General features: G+C 44.1%; 2 protein-coding genes across 5 annotated transcripts in view; both read left to right on the top strand.

Annotated features, from left to right (window-relative positions):
- The window catches only part of LOC134438715 (probable phospholipid-transporting ATPase IM), a 34,496-nt gene extending 29,218 nt beyond the window's left edge, over positions 1-5,278 (top strand). The window contains exons 24-30 of the mRNA XM_063188337.1: positions 909-1,132; positions 2,408-2,491; positions 2,913-2,986; positions 3,382-3,556; positions 4,115-4,253; positions 4,380-4,510; positions 4,644-5,278. Of these exons, the coding sequence (XP_063044407.1) occupies positions 909-1,132; positions 2,408-2,491; positions 2,913-2,986; positions 3,382-3,556; positions 4,115-4,253; positions 4,380-4,510; positions 4,644-4,976 (1,160 nt within the window). The 3' untranslated portion in view covers positions 4,977-5,278. The remainder of the gene's footprint in view (positions 1-908; positions 1,133-2,407; positions 2,492-2,912; positions 2,987-3,381; positions 3,557-4,114; positions 4,254-4,379; positions 4,511-4,643) is intronic.
- A 286-nt stretch (positions 5,279-5,564) lies between these two features.
- The window catches only part of LOC134438719 (NAD(P) transhydrogenase, mitochondrial-like), a 46,565-nt gene continuing 30,711 nt past the window's right edge, over positions 5,565-21,418 (top strand). The window contains exons 1-7 of one of the 4 annotated variants that reach the window (XM_063188354.1): positions 5,565-5,678; positions 6,279-6,432; positions 9,472-9,701; positions 13,703-13,920; positions 17,381-17,468; positions 19,196-19,284; positions 20,636-20,823. In XM_063188354.1, coding sequence (XP_063044424.1) covers positions 6,315-6,432; positions 9,472-9,701; positions 13,703-13,920; positions 17,381-17,468; positions 19,196-19,284; positions 20,636-20,823 — 931 coding nt within the window. In that variant the 5' untranslated portion in view covers positions 5,565-5,678; positions 6,279-6,314. Of the gene's footprint in view, positions 5,679-6,079; positions 6,433-9,471; positions 9,702-13,702; positions 13,921-14,510; positions 14,544-17,380; positions 17,469-19,195; positions 19,285-20,635; positions 20,824-21,418 lie in introns of those variants that run through there. The other 3 variants (XM_063188353.1, XM_063188352.1, XM_063188355.1) reach the window with 3 other exon arrangements.

Below are 21,418 nucleotides of genomic sequence, written 5' to 3'. Positions count from 1 at the left end.
TGCGTCACTAGGAGGGCACGGCTTGGCTACAGCTTTCCCACTCTATTTGCGTTTTCTCTGACAGTGGCAATGGCTGTGTCATGACTGAGATAGTTAAATTAAGAAAGTTGCAGAGTTAAGCTCCAAAAATACCATTCCCTCACAACTAACCCAACACTGACCTCCAGGACTTGGATGAATGCAAACTTATACTGTACACTTGTGTGCTCTGCTGCTCTCCCTAGGGACTGATGTTAGTGCAAGCATCAGTGGCCATCTTTATTGGAGCAAGATCATCCTCTCTGGTGTAGTAGAAAGTTGTACTGTACGTGACTAAAATGGCTGTGATCTTCAACCGCAACTTCAAGTGCACTTTATTGTCACTTCTCAAAACTTTTTCCTCATAACATGCAAGTGCAAGAAATATCAAGAAAGGCTTGTGAGAGCGATATCGGAATTATGTTCCTGCACGATACATGTATTGTATTTCACCTTTTCCCCCCCAGTGGCAGACATTGGTGTGGACATCGGTACAGAGGAAGGCCTGTACTCTATCATTTCCTGAAATCTGTGCAATGCACTAATCTACCTTATTGTCCGCATACATATAATGCAGGAACAGAAAACAAAACATGAGCCACCTTTTTAGCTACTTACTAACATCCACACCCAAGGACAAATATACACTTATCTCTCTGTCTCTGTCTGTCTGTCTGTCTGTCTGTCTGTCTCCCCTTCTCTCTCCATCTCTCTTATATACATACTCTCCCACTGTCTGTCTGTCTGTCTGTGTGTCTGCCTGTCTGTCTGTCTGTCTCTTTCTCTCTCTCTCTCTCTCTCTCTCCCCATCTCTCTCTCTCTCTCTCTCTCTCTCTCTCTCCCCATCTCTCTCTCTCTCTATCTCTCTCATCTACACGCTCTCCCACCAGCGGCGGACATCGGTGTGGGCATCGGTGGTGAGGAGGGCATGCAGGCGGTGTTGGCGTCCGACTTCTCCTTTGCCCGCTTCTGCTACCTGCAGCGCCTCCTGCTGGTGCACGGCCGCTGGTCCTCCCACCGCATGGGCCGCTTCCTCAGATACTTCTTCTACAAGAACTTTGCCTTCACCCTCGTACACGTCTGGTTCGCATTCTTCTGCGGGTTCTCCGCACAGGTCAGAATAGTCCTTTGGGTTTTTACAAAATATATATTTTGGGTTTTTTTTAATGTGAAAAAGAAATAAAGTCTGCGACACTGCTTGTCTACTGTGTCTTTAATAGAGCGCAATGTTTCGACCTTCATGTTCACACTTTGCCTGATGAAGACCTGAAGGTCGAAACGTTGCGCTCTATTAAAGACACAGTAGACAAGCAGTGTCGCAGACTTTATTTCTTTTTCACTTGGATTTACTCTCATTGTCCTGCACCTCTCCTCTGAACTTGTTTTTTTTATACCTTTATTTGACAGGACAGTTGTTGAGATGGTGACAGAAAGCGAGAGGGAGAGAGAGAGAGGGCAGTGGGGGGGTGGGGGAGGGGGGGAGGATCAGGAAATGACCTCGGGCCGGAATCGAACCCGGGTCCCCGGCGTCATAGTGCAGTGCCCTACCGTTTGAGGCATGGCAGGGCCCTTTCCTTTGGGTTTTTTTTTCCGGGTTCTTTCCATTGTCCTGACTCCTGTCCTCGACCTTGTGCTTGTGGTTCTCGTGCTTCGCTGACGGTGCGCCTCCTTGGAGAAAAAACTTTACCCGTTCTCAGCCTAGCCACAATAATTTTTTGGGGACTTTCCCCCATTCAACCAGAGAGAGTAGAGAGAGAGAGGTTCCATTGGCCCATTTTTTCCGGGTTCTACTGTTGCCCCCCTTAGGCAGACCTAGGCAGACCTACAGTAAGGACTGTTCTATTCATTGTAGGAGCATTATGACACGTCCCTTTGGGCAGACCAGAACCTGGTCGCTTAGGTGCCCATAGAAACCTATTATGTTGGCATATCTCTATATACTTAAAGAATCTCTGATTCAACACCCCGATTACAAATGACATCAGTGACGTCTTGCGCCATCATCACAAGGCCACCAGCACAAGGGAGAATGGGAGTTCAGATGATGGAAAGAATTCTTAGCTGTGTGAGGAAGTTAACCAAGATGTATGTTGCCCTCAGTAGAATGAAAGATTGATGGCCCTGCCGTGGGCCAACCGGTTGGGGACTCGTCTGCCATGCGGCCGACCCGGGTTCGATTCCCGGCCCGGGTCCTTTGCCAACCCCTCCCCGTCTCTCTCCTCATTTGCATCCTGTCCACCTCTCAAACTGATCTATCATCAATAAAGTCGTAAAAGACAAAAAAAAATCGTACAAAAAGAAAAAAAAGAATAAAAGATAGTCTTGGTTGGTTCTAACTGGTAGAATGCCTAATTTAATAATATGACATGTACACCTTTGCTCCTTGCAGACAGCATACGACCAGTGGTTTATCACTCTCTTCAATGTTGTCTACACCTCTCTGCCAGTTCTGGCATTGGGCCTGTTCGACCAGGTAAACTAAACATGCATCTTTATTCACCCCTAAGAATGGACTGTATCCATCTCCATGGTACTTTTTAAGTGATCAGTATAGGCTACATCAGACGTTGAAAAACCATATGCCAGCCAGTCATAGTCATAATCCTAAGCATAAATAAATACTTTACAAAGGGGTAGGTCCACGTGCTTCATCGGAGTGATTAAGATGGTGCATCCATCAAAACGTTAGTCTCTATGTTGTGCACTTAATTACATGAAAAAAAGAATTGCATCTGTGTTGCTCCATAAATAAAACCATATACAAAAAGTCATAATCATAATCCTAAGCATAAATACATTGTGTTGGATGTGTTGTGGGATGTCTGTAGGATGGGAGTGAGTCCTAATCCTAAGCATAAATACATTATGTTGGATGTGTTGTGGGATGTCTGCAGGATGTGAGTGAGGAGAACAGCCTGCGCTACCCCAAGCTGTACGAGCCGGGCCAGCAGATGCGTCTCTTCAACAGGTATAGTAATGGTGGGGTGGCGTCCGCGCCAATGTCTTATCCTGAGCGTATCGCTCGGTGCGTAATTCCAAGAGCAGTATAATGAAAAGGAAGAAAGGAGTCGCACACTGGAGCTGAATGCAGAATCAAAAACCGTATTAAACAAAGCCGAAAAAAGTAAATAAAACACAAGGCTATTTATTTACTTTTTTTCGGCTTTGTTTAATACAGTTTTTGATTCTGCATTCAGCTCCAGTGTGCGTCTCTTCTCTTCAACAGGTATAGTAATGGTGGGGTGGTGTCTGCGCCAATGTCCTATCCTGAGCATATCGCTCGGTAATTAACTTTTTCGGCTTTGTTTAATACAGTTTTTGATTCTGCATTGAGCTCCAGTGTGCGTCTCTTCTCTTCAACAGGGGCCAGTTCCTCCTCTGCTCCCTCAACGGCATCGCCACCTCCCTGGCCCTCTTCTTCGTCCCCTACGTCACCCTCGGCCCCTCCCCCCACCACCACCACGGCACCACCGCCAGCGACCACCAGTCTTTCGCTGTCGTCATAGCGACCTCCCTCATCATTGTGGTGAGCGTACAGGTAACGGGATGAGTGTTTGTTTTTTACCCACAATGCAGTTTGGCAGCATTGCGGGCATGTATGTGGTTGAGTGTGGGTGCTGCATGAATGGCACGCTTCACTCAGCTATGTAGGTCAGACGACCACAGGTCACAAACACATCATTGTGCAGCAAAGCAAAGTGCCTATTGTAGAGAGTAGAGTAGGCTACAGTGTCATCGTATCATTGTAAGACACATCAGAGAGATGTAACTTGGATGCATTTATCAGCAGTGGTGTAGTCTACTTTTTTTATGGTGGGTATACTGTATACCGGTATTTCAGATTTTTTTGAAGTGGGTATACTGTATATATTTGTGCTATTCAAAATAATGGAACAATCAATTTTAAGTGGGTATACTGAAATCCCTGAAATTTAGAAGTGGGTATACTCCGTATACCCGTGTTCTATGTAGACTACACCCCTGTTTATCAGCATGTTATGGAACGCTAACAATTTTATTTAGTTTCAAAGACAGGTGTCTAAAATGTATCTAGTTCGTAGGCCTACAATACACAGTTTTTGTTTTCAACTTACAGATTGGGCTTGACACAAACTACTGGACGCCAATTAATCATCTCTATGTTTGGGGAAGCTTGGCCTCCTACTTTGTCATAGTGTTTTTCCCATACGACAATAGTGCCTTTCCAGGATTACCTAAGCATGTCTCCTTTTTTGGTAAGCTACATTGACACAACAGCTTGTCATTCGTGTCATCACAATCAGACATTTGAATTTGCTTATTTCTGTGGATCAACGTTATGCCTTTTGTAATAATAGTTGTCTTCTTTCCTCTTTGTGCAGGGACTGCACACAACTGCCTGACACGGATTAATGTGTGGTTGGTCATACTTCTGACCACTGTGATATGCATAATTCCTGGGGTTGCGTTTCGATTTATACAGAGAGAGCTCTACCCAACCCTAGCTGAAAAGGTAGGTGTGGACAGTTGTTGTTGAAGAGATAGAGCGTCAGAATAAGTGCATCAATATAATGACCAGGGTCAATGAGAAAAATATTTCAACCAATGAGAAACAAATTCCTGACAGTGGTTCATATTTTACTCAGGTGCGCCACCTGCAGGTGAGTAAGAAGCAAAGCCCCCTGAAGCAGACGCGCAAGCGAGTGCGCAGGACCAGCTCCCGGCGGTCAGCCTACGCCTTCTCGCATCAGGAGGGCTTCGGGGAGCTCATCACCTCCGGGAGGAACATGCGGGGCTTGCGGCCACCTACTCCCGGGAGGCTGCACAACAGCGCCAGCTGGGTGGAGAACATGCTGAGGAGGCTCGGGGAACAGGGCATGAGATTAGGCTCTGCTAGCCCTAAAAGCAGCGCCAGTCCCAAAAGCACTGCCAGTCTCAAAAGTGAAAAGAGACAAGGAGACATCAGAGAAAGCATGTGAAAAAAGATACATTGACATTGACTTATGTGACGAGAGTTTTTTTTTTCATCGATTGCCTGAAACGTATACGTTCATTATCATGGGGAAGGTGGATGTGGAATACCGGTCAAAAGCAGAAAGTTTCATTAAGCATACGTATTCATTTCATGTTCAGTTCAGTACCTCAGACATTATTGTTCTCCCGTAACATGACCTTATTTCAAGGTACGCTAAAAACAACCACTTTGGGCAACTAGGCCCACTTGAATTTTGTTTTTTTTGAAAAGTTGAATGAGCCTAGTCTGCCTGTCACGAAAGTGAACCTGAATGTTTTTTTTTAATTAAAATTTCTATACAAAACAACGTGTGTGTCGCTTTTCAGAGACTTTATTCTGCTATTTGGTCCACTGCAAACTTTTCTGTGTTTTTTTTGTTGTTTGTTTTGTATTGTTTGCTTTTGGCCTGCTGGACAGTTATTGTCATAGAGGGTGCATTCTTATTTTCTTGAGTGCAACGTTTGAATGAAACGTTAATACTACCGGTGTCATTTTTTCCCTCCGCTACCTCGGTTGAATCACATGGGCCGCTATTTATAGTAGATCGCAGTGCGATATCGAAACCTCCGTGCCGCTCCCCTGAAGGTCAGACACATAACAATGTCAGAAGGAAACTAACTTTTCCGTCGTAGGATAGAGAAAGCAGAAGATCAGACCATAAGCTAAGGTCAGTGGCAGCATTCCTATCCATGGCACAACTTTGTGCGCATGCATGTGCGCACTGCAAGTGGCGCGCCAGTTTAGACTTTGTGCGCTGCATGTACCCTGGTGACAACAACCCCACCACACCAAGCACAAACAGACCTCAAATCCATGGGGATTATGTGTTATTAAAATTAGTTAGTGCAATATTACTTTGTTATATGTAGATAGAAGCTTAATGGGGGTTAAACAAGGTTGTAGTGTACATGTAGGCTAACTGTCCCAGGCCCAGGGTAGTTGTGAAATTTGTATCAAATGTTAGTGGATGACCCACACTGTCTGTCTGCCCTGGCCGCCTGGAGGAGTTTCTTGGCACTCTATCCCACTCAGTCGTCACATTCACGGGTCTCGCGAAGCAACAGCCATGTGTTTGCTTTCCGATGTCCTGGAGGACTGAAATGTCACACACTGCTGGGCCTAAAAGCATGAGAGCGTGAGTGTGTGTCTAAAGGCTGCAGGCTCTGGGTACAGGTGTGTTTCTCAGGAAGGTAAACAATGTGCCTCTCCACCTGAGGGCAAAGCTAAGTGGTCCATTCCATCACTTGTTGTTGTTTTCTACGTGTAGGGTATTAGAGGGTTTTTGCGAGGCCCACAGGACAGGATGTCTCGCCTCCTCCGCACCACTGTGCCCTTGTTCCACCGAGCGGCGGTCAAGAAGTCACCTGGGAAGAGGTACTTCCAGACCTTCCCCGTGCTATGGAACCAGCAGGCTCCCAAAGGTAGGAAGTGTTGCTCCCTGATCCCATAGAGCTGTATTAAGGGTTTTTTTTTGTTTTAACAGGTGGTTCTGCAACTTATTTGATCTTCTCTTGCTTGTCTAGGCTTCACTGTGTCACGGCAATGCCACTGTTAGGTCAGTCAAGTTCAGCTGAGGTCTTGATCCTTTTTTGTTGTTCCTTTGTTATGTAAGGGCCCTTGACATACTACAGTCCACAGATAATGACACACAATGACAGATGAATTGCAGAAGTGAATCGTTGCAGGCTTTGTCTGTAATCCTTCAGCAGAATGCCTCTGCCTTCATTTAATGAATGTTTCGGTGACCGATGAGGAAAGGGGAGGTCATGTAGAGGTGAATGTTCACTTTTCCAGTTTGCCCTTCTGATCCCCTCTGCCTTTTTAAAACAAGCCTCGCCAATGTCAGTGAGCTAGTTAAGACCCTCAACAACAGAGAGCGTTCTGCCTGTGTTTTTTCTGCTTACATTATGTGTTGTAAGAAGAGTGTTCGTTTAGCTGTGCACTAGCTGTGTGAACAGCTCAGCCACTCTGTGCAGACTGGGCACAAACTGGGCACGGTGCCAACGTGCAGCTAATAATGTCTTGCTGTTGTCGGAGGACGGCAAGCCAAGTAAGGAGAGATATGTGAAACAGTACTCTCTGCTGGGTCGCTCTGTCTGTCTGTCCGTCCAGGCTGTTCCTTAGGCCCTGTATCAGGGGCCTGTGTGTGTGTACACCGTATGCTGTATACACACTTTTATTTTTCTTCATCAAGATTTATCTCCGCAAATGTGTCTGCAGGAGTTCTAAAAGTGGTTGGTCATTTTCGTAACGTTTGTGTTAAGTTACAAAAATATCTCTCATTTTTTTAAGATAAATTGTTTGACTGACAATTCCTGTAGGCCATTCCACAGCAGTGCAATGAGCCATTGTGAGCCTCCAGTAGCTAATGCTGTTGTGCAGGTCCACACCACAACAGTGGTGACAACATTCGCACAGTATCCGTATATGCTGTATATATTTTTAAATATTTTTTAAATGAATAGTGTCAGTTTCTGTAGGCCTCTCCCGTGCTAGATCAATGAGCCATTAGCCTACAACCAGTGATGGGCAAAATTGATTCATTATCTACAATCTAGTTCCACATATTCCAAATGACTTGGTTTTACCTGTCCAATTCAGCCAGCTGATTGGCTTGTTGACTAATCACCTGGTTGAATTGGAGAGGTACAATAAGGCCATTTGGAATATGCAGGGCCGGACTAATGCACAAGCTAGATATGGCTGCAGCCTAGGGCCCCCCACCTGCCAGGAGGCCCCCACAGATTAGATATGGCTGCAGCCTAGGGGCCCCCACCTGCCAGGGGCCCCCTGATTGGTCAAAAGTGAGAAATTGCAGAAATATGACAAGATGCAACATTAAAAAATGTATCTCTCATGTTGTGGTCTCTCTCGTGGTGTACACGTTATCCTTAATTCTTAGCACGTCATTATGACACTGTCGATGTAAATTTGGCGTGAAATTTGTTTTCTGGGGGCCCCATAGCAACCTGTAGCCTAGGGGCCCCAGGCCATCTTAATCCAGCCCTGGGAATATGCAGCACTGGGGTGAATTTCTCAAAACCAAAGTTGCTTACTACATTAGCTACTTTGTTGTTTTCAATGCATTTTCCCATTGGCAACTACCGAAGTTGCTAACAGGCTAACAACTTCTCTTTTGAGAAACTCACCCCTGTATTGTAACTAATGGGTCCATGTTGCCCATCACCGCCTACAAGGACAGTTATGTTGCTGCTGCTGTGGCTGTGGCTGTCACCTCCACAGCAGAGAGAGTAGAGAGAGAATGGTTCCATTGGCCCATTGTTTCCGGGTTCTATTATTGCAAGGGGGAGGGGGGAAATCCCCCTTTAGGCAGACCTAGGCAGACCTAAGGACTGTTCTATTCAATGCTAGGAGTATTAATACACGCCACTTTAGGCAGACCGGAACCTGGTCACGTTAGGTGCCCATAGCAACCTATTACAATGGCATATCTCTATATACTTAAAGAATCTCTGTCCACAGGGTGTGCGCTATGCCGACATGTTAGAGGGGGCTTATTTACATACTGTATGGGCCCTCTTCATGCTGTATATCTTAGCACAGCGGTTCCCAAACTTTTCCCCCTGCGCAGCCCTTGTACATTTCAATGTGGTCCGCGCACCCCCTATAAGCAAATATTTTGGTGTGCTGATGGCCACGCACGCAACTATGATTCACTGCACATTATGCACAGTATGCTCAGAATCCTCTTTTCCAATTGTCTAGGACAGCGGTTCCCAAACTTTTTTCCTTGCGCACCCCCTTGTACCTTTTAATGTGGTTCGCGCACCCCCTAATCGAATGTTTTGGTGTACTTATGGGCACTCAAATATGGCTTCAGTGCACAAGTAATTGAACATTATGCAGAGTCATTTAGGGAATCCTCATTTTCCAATAGACCTCAATGTTTGGGACACACTGTCTTAGCACAATGGCACAATGTTACAGGTAGATCTGCTACTGTCTGTAATAATTATCTGTTAATGAATAGCCTATCATCTGTCACCTGGACTGGACACACACACACACACACACACACACACACACACACACACACACACACACACACACACACACACACACACACACACACATACACACACGCACACACACATATACACACGCACGCACACATACACACACACACACACACACACACACATGCACACACAAACACACACACACACACACACACACACACACACACACACACTCACACACACGCACTCACACACACGCACGCACACACACACACCCACACACACACACACACACACACACACACACACACACACACACACACACACACACACACACACACACACACACACACACACACACACACCAAGCCTTCAATCAAAAGACAATTTTCTAACATGGCAACATATTAGAGTAAGACCATAAAGCTTTTTGAATCTTGAATCTTGAATCTTTGAATGTCTCCTCCTCCTCCTCCACAGGTGTGAAATACACCGACGTCCTGGTGGGGGTGCCAAAGGAGATCTTCAAGAATGAGAAGAGGGTGGCTCTGTCTCCAGCCGGCGTGCAGGCCCTGGTCAAGCAGGGCTTCAAAGTCCAGGTGGAGAGCGGCGCCGGGGACAGCTCGCAGTTCTCCAACGACATGTACACGGAGGCCGGCGCCAAGATCACGGACACCAAGGGCGCCTTCAACTCAGACCTGATCCTGAAGGTACAGTAATATGCACATCGGTTCATCAACTGTGCTTTGAGTTAAAGGGGTATGCCACTATTTTGGGGCTTAATATAGTTAGAATCATTGGCCAGGGTTTATAAAGGTGGTAAAGTGTCTTATTTTTCATGCAAGCCGTTGTCTTGCTTTAAGACAAGTTAAAAGAGGGAGCATGTCGCCAAGCTAGCATGCTACATGTTACAGTGATCCATTGACTTTCAGTAGCTTAGCTACATACAGTACTCCCTCTTTTAACTTGTCTTAAAGCAAGACAACGGTTAACATGAAAAATAAGACACGTAACCACCACCACTTAACTATATTAAGCCCCAAAATAGTGGCATACCCCTTTAACTGGGGCAGCCGTGACCTAGTGGTTAGAGAGTTGGTCTTTCCATCTAGTGGTTGCCGGTTCGAATCCCACTCCCCCCACACACCCCGACCTCTTCCTACATCTCCATCCCTGGCTGAAGTGCCCTTGATCAAGGCACCTAACCCCACATTGCTCCAGGGACTGTAACCAATACCCTGAAAAATAATAGTTGTAAGTCGCTTTGAATAAATGAAAGAGTCAGTGCAATGTAATGTAATGCAATGTAACTGTGTGATAGATGGGTCAAAGTTTTTTTTTTTGGGGGGGGGGTCAGACATCAGGTGGCACAACGGCATCTTATGCTCATACAATTCTTCAGTAGTTGGTGGTTGATACGCTGCAATGAATATGCTTCTTAGATAGTCAACTAAAACATACAATGAATATGCTTCTTAGATAGTCAACTAAAAACATACAATGAATATGCTTCTTAGATAGTCAACTAAAAACATACAATGAATATGCTTCTTAGATAGTCAACTAAAAACATACAATGAATATGCTTCTTAGATAGTCAACTAAAAACATACAAACAAAAAATCTATACGATGGCACTGACTGTAGTTGCGCCTCCCTGATGTGAGCTACTACTGAAACGTCACTAAGCCGTATATACATTCATTTTGATTGATTAATGATTGACAATTGAACAACATTTTTATCATTGAGTGACCATGAAGGTACTGTACTTGGACTCTCACACGACTCATAGTCTGTGTAGACATGAAGTTTCTCATTCACTCAGGTCATGTAAGTTAGACGACTTGAGTTGAGCAACTGGACTGGCTTTTTTTAAAGCTAGAAAGATGTTTCGACTTCTTATCCGAAAGGCATCACCTGTTCTGATCTGATATTAGAGAACTAGAAACTATATTACATTACATTACATTACATTACATTACATTACATTGCATTTGGCAGACGCTTTATAACCAAAGCGACTTTCAAAAGAGGACATAATCAAGCCAACATCACAAGCAAATACAAAGTGCACAGGAGATATACAGAACAACAAGTGCAGTTGCAAAGAGGGTTAGTTTTTTTTGTTTTTTTTTTCTTAAAGAGTAAATAACGAGTACACACACACAAACACACACACACAAACTAAACTAAACATCATGTCAGGAGTCTGCCCTGGGGCAAGGCCAGCTCAAGCATTAGTCTAGTAGATTCTCTTTAAAGAGGAAGGTCTTTAGTTGTTTCTTAACTTCTAACTATATGGTATCTCGTGATCACCAGTTCACTGGAAACACAGAACACCTGTCCAGTCAGCACTTCTATGTTTTCCCATGATTAAAAAAAATAAAAAAATCTTTGGGCTCTAGCTTGACAGGTGAATTTTTCATACATTTTACTACCAGTGCACCCCAGCACTTATGGTACTGTAGGTTAAGTAGAGGTCTTTCAAAGGATGAATACTGAGCAATAAGTTACTAAAAGGAAAAGGATCTGAGCCTCAGGATATCCTCAAGAGCTGATGTGTGATATATGACCTGATAATGTATGTGTGTGGAGAGGAAGAATGTGTTCTCAGACTTAAGCCTCTTCTTCACTCCCCTCCCCTCCCCTCCCAGGTTTTTCCCATATATCAGACCCAACTCTTATAGCTGTGCCAGTATTCTCCTGACACTGAATGGTATTCTCTGGTCATTTCTCACCCCAATGCCCAATACATGCTACATTACCCTCATTAAAAACCATTAAGTTGTCCTGCTACACCAGAAAACAACCTGCTAAATTTTGCTACTATGTTAAAATATACTGTATGCTTAAATCTCATCTTTTCCCACAAACACAGGTGCGGGTGCTAATAACGTCATGGAGGGGAAGAATTGGATTTAACCCTCCGTTTCCTCACTCTTACCCCTCTCGCCTACCCTAAACAAAGGTGTGATTGCCATGTACTTTATGCTTAACTCTGGTCATTCAAACACTAGGGCATTACACTACTACACTGGTGACCGAGGTTTGAGTCCGGCCCAAGGTCATTTGCCGATAGCCTGGCTCTCACGCAGACCCTTTGTGCTTCGTGCATCTTCGTTCAACTTTGTGAGCTGCATCTGCGTGAGAACCAGGTTAATTTGCCGAACCTTCCCCATCTCTCTCTCTCTGTCTCTCTCTCTCTCTCTCTCTGTCTCTCTCTCTCTCTCTCCTCATTTTCTGTCTGTCTCACTGTCCTATCTGAATAATAAAGGACCGCTATAAACCCCCAAAAAACCTCTCTTCTCAACCCTGCTCTCCGCCACTCCCGAATGCAGGTGTGAGTGCCAGGCTGCAATATAGGGCCTGGACAAGGGCGCCGGAATGAGTTTTAAAGTGATGGTGCATTTTTTCCCCCTTCATTCTTTATTTCTTAGTAGTAGGAAATGGATCGCACTCAATTTTTCTTCTCTCTTGTTGTTTTCTTTTTATTTTAACATAAAGATAAAACAACAAGAGAGAGGAAAAATTGAGTGCGATCCATTTCCTACTACTAGATTACTTCAAAGACGCACCAACAAGACAGAAGAGCGCGATGTGTGGAAGATATTATTTATTTCTTAACAATGTTACTGCTGCTTCTGGACTCCATCCATTTGTCTGCAGTAAAAGTTGAGAAAGCCTCATTTTAGGGAGCCCAAAAGTGTGGATGCAAATGCACCACCGCATCCCCCCGTCTGGCACCTATGGGCCTGATGGAGCTGCACAAGGTGTGAGGTGTGAGCACTAGGCTCTGGGGCAGCATGAGACAGGCACTGTGTGCTGCTTAACCCTCATCTTTACTCAGCCCTCTCCACTCCCCAAAACACAGGTGGGAGGGGAGGGAGTGCCAGGCTTCAGGACAGCACAAGATGGGACATGCACTGTACTGTTGTAAGCTCTCTTCCCTCTTTTCTTACAGTACGCCCTCTTCTTCACCCCTCTCTCTTTCCTCTCTTCTTACGCCCTCTTCTCCCCTCTCTCCCTCTCCCCCCTGTAGGGTTGCCAGATGTGTCTAACAATTTCCAGCTCCCAAAAATGCTCAAACACCACCTGGAGGCACTAAATCCCAACCCAATTTGAAATTCCATTGATTTTCTATGGCCGTAAATCTCCAGAAAATCCTGTCCAATGCTGGTATTTGTATTTATTTTTACCTGGAAACCAACCAGCCATCGTAAGCAGCCCAACCTGGCAACACGGCTCCCGTCCCCCAGGTGTGAATGCCAGGCTTCAAGGCCCTGGTACAACACAAGACATGTATGCTCTGTTTTCTCTCTTCTTACGCCCTCTTCTTTACCCCTCTCTCCCTCTTTCCCCTCCACGGTTGCCAGATGAGGCTGATGATTCCCAGCCCAAAAAATGCTCAAAAACTGCTTGGAGGCAGTAAGTAGTTGACCGTTTTTACCTGGAAACCTGGTCTTACGCCCTCTTCTTTACCCCTCTCTCCCTCCCCAACCCCAGGTGCGAGCGCCGGTCTGCACGAGGCGTCGTAAGCAGCAGCCCAATCTGGCAACACGTCTCCCCTCGCTCCCCCAGGTGTGAGTGCTCTGTTTTCTCTCTTCTTACACCCTCTTCTTAATCCCTCTCTCCCCTCCTCTCTCCCCTCCTCTCTCCCCTCCTCTCTCCCCCCTCCTCTCTTCATCTCCACCCCCCACCCCCTCCCCAGGTGCGAGCGCCGGTCTTCAACGAGGCGCTGGGTCGGCACGAGGCGGAGCTGCTGAAGGCCAAGTCGACGCTGGTGAGCTTCATCTACCCGGCGCAGAACCCCGAGCTGATGGAGAAGCTGTCCAAGCAGAGCTGCACCGTGCTGGCCATGGACCAGGTGCCGCGCGTCACCATCGCCCAGGGATACGACGCGCTCAGCTCCATGGCCAACATCGCAGGGTAAGTGCGTACACACACACAGCGCATCACATTGCATTACATTACATTACACATTACATTACATTACACTTAGCGGACGCTTACAGATAACCCAGCGTCACCATCGCCCAGGGATACGATGCGCTCAGCTCCATGGACAACGCCGCAGGTTAAGTGCGTACGCACACACAGTGCATTACATTGCATTACATTACATTACATTACACATTACATTACACTTAGCGGACGCTTACAGATAACCCAGCGTCACCATCGCCCAGGGATATGACGCGCTCAGCTCCATGGACAACGCCGCAGGGTAAGTGCGTACACACACACAGTGCATTACATTACATTGCATTACATTACATTACATTGCATTACATTACATTACATTACATTACATTACATTACATTACATTTAGCTGAAGCTTTTATCCAAAGTGACTTACAGATAATCCAACGTCACCATTGAACAGGGCTATGACGCGCTCAGCTCCATGGACAACGCCGCAGGGACAACGTGTACACACAGTGCATTACATTACATTACATTACACTTTAATCAAAGTGACTTACAGATAACTCAGTGTCACCATTGATCAGGGATACGACGCTCTCAGCTCCATGGGCAACATCGCAGGGTAAGTGCGTACACACACACAGTGCAGTACATTACATTACATTACATTAGCAGACGCTTACAGATAACCCAGCGTCACCATTGACCAGGGATATGACGCGCTCAGCTCCATGGACAACATTGCAGGGTGCGTACGCACACACAGTGCATTACATTACATTACATTGCAATACATTACATTACATTACATTACACTTACCTGACGCTTTCATCCAAAGCGACTTACAGATAACGTACAGATACAGATAAGGGAAGGCAAGGCAAGGCAAGGCAAGGCAAGTTTATTTGTATAGCGCATTTCATGCACAGGTGCAACTCAGTGTGCTTCACAAAATTAACAAATGCAAAAAGAAAGGAAACATGGAAGGAAGAAGGAAATAAATTAGAGTCAAAGAACATTTTATAAGGTAAAATGATAATAATAATAATAAAATAAAAAATAAAATAAACATAAAAATAAAAAGTAAGAATTTAAGCTAGGGGAAAGCATCTGAGCAGTGAACAGCTTTGTCTTTGAAGCATAGAAGCTAAAGGCTGCCTCTCCACACTTTGTTTTGACTTTTGGAATCACCAGCAAATTCTTCTCCGTTGACCTTAGTTACCTGATTGGTGCATACAGCTGAAACATATCCAGTAGGTGGATCCTAGATATGTGGGTCCCATTCCATTTAATGATTTAAACACAAGTAGCATTGCCTTAAAATCAATTCTGTAGCTTACTGGGAGCCAATGCAGCGATCTTAAAATTGGAGTAATGTGGTCGAACTTCCTTGTTTTTGTAAGAACCCTTGCTGCTGCATTTTGTACAAGTTGAAGCTGTTTGATGGTCTTTTTGGGGAGGCCTGTAAAAAGACTGTTACAGTAATCAACCTTACTAGAAATGAAGGCATGTATTAGCTTCTCCAGATCATGTTTAGTTTATGTGATAAAATGCAGACTTAGTAATAGCTTTCATGTGACTGTTGAAGTTTAGGTCACTGTCAATGAGGACCCCAAGATTTTTAACTGTATCCCTTGCTTTCAGTCCCTTCGTTTCAAGGATAGTAGCAATCTTTTGTCTCTCCTCTCTTTTCCCAAATATAATTACTTCAGTTTTATCTGTGTTTAGCTGGAGGAAATTGTGAGACATCCATTTGTTAATTTGGTCCATGCAATGATAGAGTGATTCAAGGGGGGTGTAGTCATTGGGGGACATAGATAAGTAGAGTTGGGTATCATCCGCATAGCTATGGTAATTTATGGAGTTATTCTCGATAATGTGTCCCAGTGGCAGCATATTAAAAATTGAACAGTAGTGGTCCCAGAATGGAGCCCTGGGGGACCCCACATTTCAGAGACATCGGTGATGAGGTATGTCTTCCAATGGCGACAAAAAACCTTCTTTGTTGTAAGTACGATTTTAACCAGTTGATCACTATGCCTGTAAAGCCAACCCAGTGTTCCAGTCTATGTAGTAGTATGGCATGATCAACTGTATCGAAAGCGGCACTTAAGTCGAGTAGCACCAAGACGGATGATTTGCCAGCATCAGAATTCAATCTTATGTCATTCATAACTTTAATAAGAGCTGTTTTAGTGCTGTGGTAGGCACGGAAACCTGATTGAAACTTATCAAGGTAGCTATTAGACATTAGAAAGGCAGTTAATTGGTTAAAAACAAATTTCTCTATGATTTTACCCATGAATGGTAGATTGGATATGGGCATATAGTTTAGTACCAGTGCATCCAGGTTGTTCTTTTTAAGTAAGGGTTTCACAACACGAACATGAGGGTACATAGAAACATCAGAAAAAAACGCCAATGCCCTGCACTCCGTCACAGCTCTCCATCATTCACTATGTTTGTAGTTGAGCATCCCACCCACAGATTTGGGGAACAATATCCACAAGGGGTGTTAATGAGAGAACGAAATAAACTAAATAAAATACGAGACCCATCATTCCATGGCCAACACTGCAGGGTGTGTGCCGTATACTGTGCTTTTTTTGTTGTTGCCAGTATGCAATTCAGATCATGCCACCTTAAATGATAACTATGTTGAAGCTCACTAGTACTGTACAGAGAATCACTTATTACGCTCACCTTTATTGATTACTTGCACACATCACTGCCATATCAGTTAATCAGAAAATTTTAGGGTATTTCATGGGGGGGTTGACATACAGTATCATGTTTTTTACATGTTGGGGGGTTTGCGACATATCCCCTTGCTTTACAAAACACTGCATAAGGTGTTTATACTTAGGGGTTTGATATTATATTTCTTATGAAAGTCTCCCATATCAGTTACCCCCCCCCCAAAAAAAAACAAAAACACACACACACACACACACACACACACATTTACCTTGACTAACAAATGTTCTGCAGAAAATGCTCTTAAGTATCATTATAACAATGTGAACACAGGACACATGTACTAGACCTATGTGTGTAATGTGTAGCAACCTGATCCAAGACCCAAGTCCAAAGTATTATGCCGTTACTGCTCCACTCTCCTCTATGGCTTCAGGGTTAATGCTCTGTCAGTACCCTGCACAGAGGAAAAGTAGAAAAAAGAAGTGCACAACTTGAGACAGACTTTATTCATTGGAGCGACAACGAGCAGATAACATGCTTTGCATTAAAGGACCTTCTCATCTCCCAGTGTTTTGACGCTCGCTATAAATTTGAGAACGACGAAGGAGCTTAAAGCGTATCATTCATGTTGGGGTTTTTCTTGTATAACACCTCCCATGTGGTGTATTGCTCTCTCTCTCTCTCTCTCTCTCTCTCTCTCTCTCTCTCTCTCTCTCTCTCTCTCTCTCTCTCTCTCTCTCTCTCTCTCTCCCTCATAGGTACAAGGCTGTGGTTCTTGCTGCCAATAGCTTTGGGAGATTCTTCACAGGCCAGATCACGGCAGCTGGGAAAGTACCTCCAGCTAAGGTACAGTCACCACTGGCCACATGCATACATTACGCTGTCATAGACAACTGCTCATGTTACACACAAGCCTGGAACTAAAGGCAGTGATACATAGGGCAACTTTTTGAGACAGTTGCCTCTTTTCCACTGCCAATTTTCTGGTAGACGTACAGCTCAACAAAGCGTGACTAGGCTGCCACTTTTTGCTTTTCGAATAGGCATGACAGAGCTCAATCGTAAATAGTGGAAGCCGAGTTGCTGTGTTGAGCTGTAGGCCTACCAGAAAACCGGCAGTGGAAAAGAGGCAAATGTTGCCAGGCAATATCATGATTGGCTGTTCATTTTCCGATGGCATGGTTACAAAAAAAAATGTCTGCAGTTAATCCTAGTCCTCCTAATAAAAATGTTGTGTGATTAACAGTATCGAGAACAGGTTACAGTATTACAGGTTACAGTATTATTGCCCAGAAACATTGGGTAACACTTTACAATAAGGTTACGTGAGTAATGATGGAATAATATCTGAAGTAATGACTGATTAATAGTGAATAAACATGTGATTCATGTATGCAGTAATGTCTACTCCATTAGTAATCAATACATAATGATGAATGACTCATGATTGGAATAATGATGATTCACTATGAAGTAAATGTGATATATCAGGGGTTAATTAAGGGTTTGAGATCCAAATGTTAATAAATCATGTGTTAACATTGCGGAAAAAGATCATACCATATCTTTCCGATCATATATGAATCAGACCTTAGTTAACGGTGCAGTCAGAATTACTGACCATATGTTTCCATTATTACTGCACCGTTAACTAAGGTCTGATTCATATATGATCGGAGAGATATGGTATGATCTTTTTCCGCAATGTTAACACATTATTTATTTACATTTGGATCTCACACCCTTAATTAACCCCTGATGTACCACATTTACTTCATAGTGAGTCATTCATCATTATGTGTCGACTACTAATGGACTAGACATTTCTGCATGCATGAATCACATGTTTATTCACTATTAATCAGTCATTACTTCAGACATTATTCCGTCCTTACTCACGTAACCTTATTGTAAAGTGTTACCAAACATTGTTCAAAAAGGTTGCCCAGTGTAGCATCACCCTTAGACTGTGTGCTGCTTTTACACATTGCAGTGTGCGTAGAGCTTAAAACAGAAGCATGAACATAATTATTTACATTGAGTACTAAAACAATCTGCTGTAATTGGAAACAGTCTTATAAACATTCAGCTTTAAAATCTGTATTTAAGTACTGTGCTTGCTGGAGTACTAGAGTATCTTGAGAAAAAAACACTAGCGTTTCTGCACTCGCTATTCCAACCATGTGCAATTGTTGATAACACTTTACTTGACGCCGGCGTCATACGTATGACATAACAGTGTCATAACAGTGTCATAATAGTGTCATGAACGAGTCATAAACATAATGCCAATGTCATAAACGTTTTATGGCCATGAAAAGTTGACATTGTTCGGCCTGTCGTTGTCTTAACCGAATTTCACTTAAAGACAATGTTTATGACATTGCTATAATGTGTATGACACATTCATGACTGCATTATGACAATGTTATGACACTGTTATGTCATACGTACAGTATGACGCCGGCGTCAAGTAAAGTGTTACCCAATTGTTATGCTATTATTCAGCATTAAACTCATTGCGGAAAGCAATAGATGCCACAGCTGATAAGCTCCTGTGTGTGGCCCTACAGGTGCTGGTTATCGGTGGAGGCGTGGCAGGCTTAGCTGCAGCTGGAGCAGCCAAATCAATGGGAGCCATCGTCAGAGGATTTGACACAAGGTGAAAAACATAGTGTAGCTACCCACTATAGACAGACACAGAAATATAATACACTGGTAACACTTTCTCTGAAGCTTGTATTCACAAGACCAAAAAAAAATCTCATTTAATTTCCGTTCCAATCGGTTTCATTGCAAAACAGTGTACAATGTCTCCATTTTGTAGAATTTTGAGAAATTGACATTTTTGTTTTGGGCATTCCATTGCATTGCATTGCAAAATGCATTTTATATAGGTTTAAAAAGTATGTTCTCAAAATAGTTGAATGGCAAAAATGCACACATAGATGATAATACTTCTGACCTGTCAATTCCAATAATAAAATGCAAAAGTTAAAATTGGCGGATACACCGTTCTGCAACGAAACTCTTCATATATACACTATATGTATATAAGTGAAAGAAAGCGTGAAATCCCATTGGGAAACTCCAACTCCCATTGTCATTGTGACACAGCACTCCACAGCACACAAGTGAACACTGCACACAACAAAATTGCATTTATGCCTCACCCGTGCAAGGGGGCAGCCCTCAGTGGCGCCCCATGGGGAGCAGTGCGGTGGGACGGTACCATGCTCAGGGTACCTCAGTCATGGAGGAGGATGGGGGAGAGCACTGGTTGATTACTCCCCCCACCAACCTGTCGGGTCGGGGGTCGAACCGGCAACCTCTGGGATGCAAGTCTGACGCCCTAACCGCTCACCCATGACTGCCCTAAGCGTAGATGTTGTCTTCAAAAATTATCTGATGTTTACTGTAGAAGTGAACACATTCAAAAGGCTACAAAGTATTCCAATATCACCTGATTACCATGTGTAAGACATCATTGCAAATCTTATAATCTGCACTATCTACGTACTGCTTGCGGCCTATTTTCTGGTGGCTAGTCACATGTCAAGTAAAGTTGTGGTGTGCACATCCAAGACGAAGGTGCGGGATAAAAAAGTCAAAACTGAACAAAAAGACAAATGTTCGAACACTGCTCCCGTTGCTTTAAAAAAAAAAAAAATTCAAGCTTTCGAGCTAATCGCTGTTCATCAGCATTCACTTGAAATAAAAAAAGCAATGGGAGCAGTGTGCGGACATTTATCTTTTTGTTACATTACATTACACTTAGCTGACGCTTTCATTGTTGTTCAAAGCCACTTACAGCTATTATTTTTCAGGGTATTGGTTACAGTCCCTGGAGCAATGTGGGGTTATGCGCCTTGCTCAAGGGCACTTCAGCCATGGATGGAGGTGTAGGGAGAGGTCAGGGGGGGGATTCGAACCAGCAACCCCTAGATTGAAAGACCAACTCTCTAACCACTAGGCCACGGCTGTTTGTCATTCTATCCCCCTGCCCTGATCAGGCCTGCTGCCCTGGAGCAGTTCAGGTCGTTTGGAGCAGAGGCCCTGGAGGTGGACATGAAGGAGTCCGGAGAGGGAGTCGGCGGCTACGCTAAGGAGATGTCGCCCGAGTTCATCGCGGCCGAGATGGCCCTGTTTGCCAAGCAGTGCAAAGAGGTCGACATCCTTATCAGCACGGCTCTCATTCCAGGCAAGAATTCAATTCGCACACACCTCTCTGTTAGATAAATTCATTGATGTACTTAGAATGTAATAATAATATAGCAAGTGATTTCAGCAGCACCTAACTCATAGTCACCCAATTAGCATGACCGATACTATTGGAGACTTGGGCCGATGCTAATGAAATTACAACACAAATATGAATCCATGACAGTTTTAACAACAGTACAAATCAACTAAGACATAGTGGGTTTAATGCATTTTCGAAGAAAGTTTCAGCTACAGTTGGCAATGTGAGCAACTTTTTTTTTTTAAAGATATTTTTTTTGGTCTTTCATCACTTTTTTTACAATAGGACAGTGAAAGTGTGACAGGAAACCATTGGGAGGAGAGATATGGGGAGGGATATCAGCCCAGTGCCCTACCGTTAGAGCCGTGTGCAGCTTTTTAACCCGTTAACACACAGAGTTATACGTTTGCTGTTAACAGAATGGTAGGGTGACCAGATTTGGATTTGTAAAAAGGAGGACACTTTTTTTGGGGGGGGGGGGGGGGGGTATGGTCATCGGTGTATCATCTGTGTCATCGGTGTATGTCATCAGTGTATCTGTGTATGAAAGTAT

The sequence above is a fragment of the Engraulis encrasicolus genome, chromosome 22 (assembly GCF_034702125.1).
Source record: "Engraulis encrasicolus isolate BLACKSEA-1 chromosome 22, IST_EnEncr_1.0, whole genome shotgun sequence".
In the NCBI taxonomy this organism is placed as follows: domain Eukaryota; kingdom Metazoa; phylum Chordata; class Actinopteri; order Clupeiformes; family Engraulidae; genus Engraulis; species Engraulis encrasicolus.
Note: the sequence above shows the minus strand (reverse complement) of the source record. Positions and strands in the feature narration are given on the sequence as shown.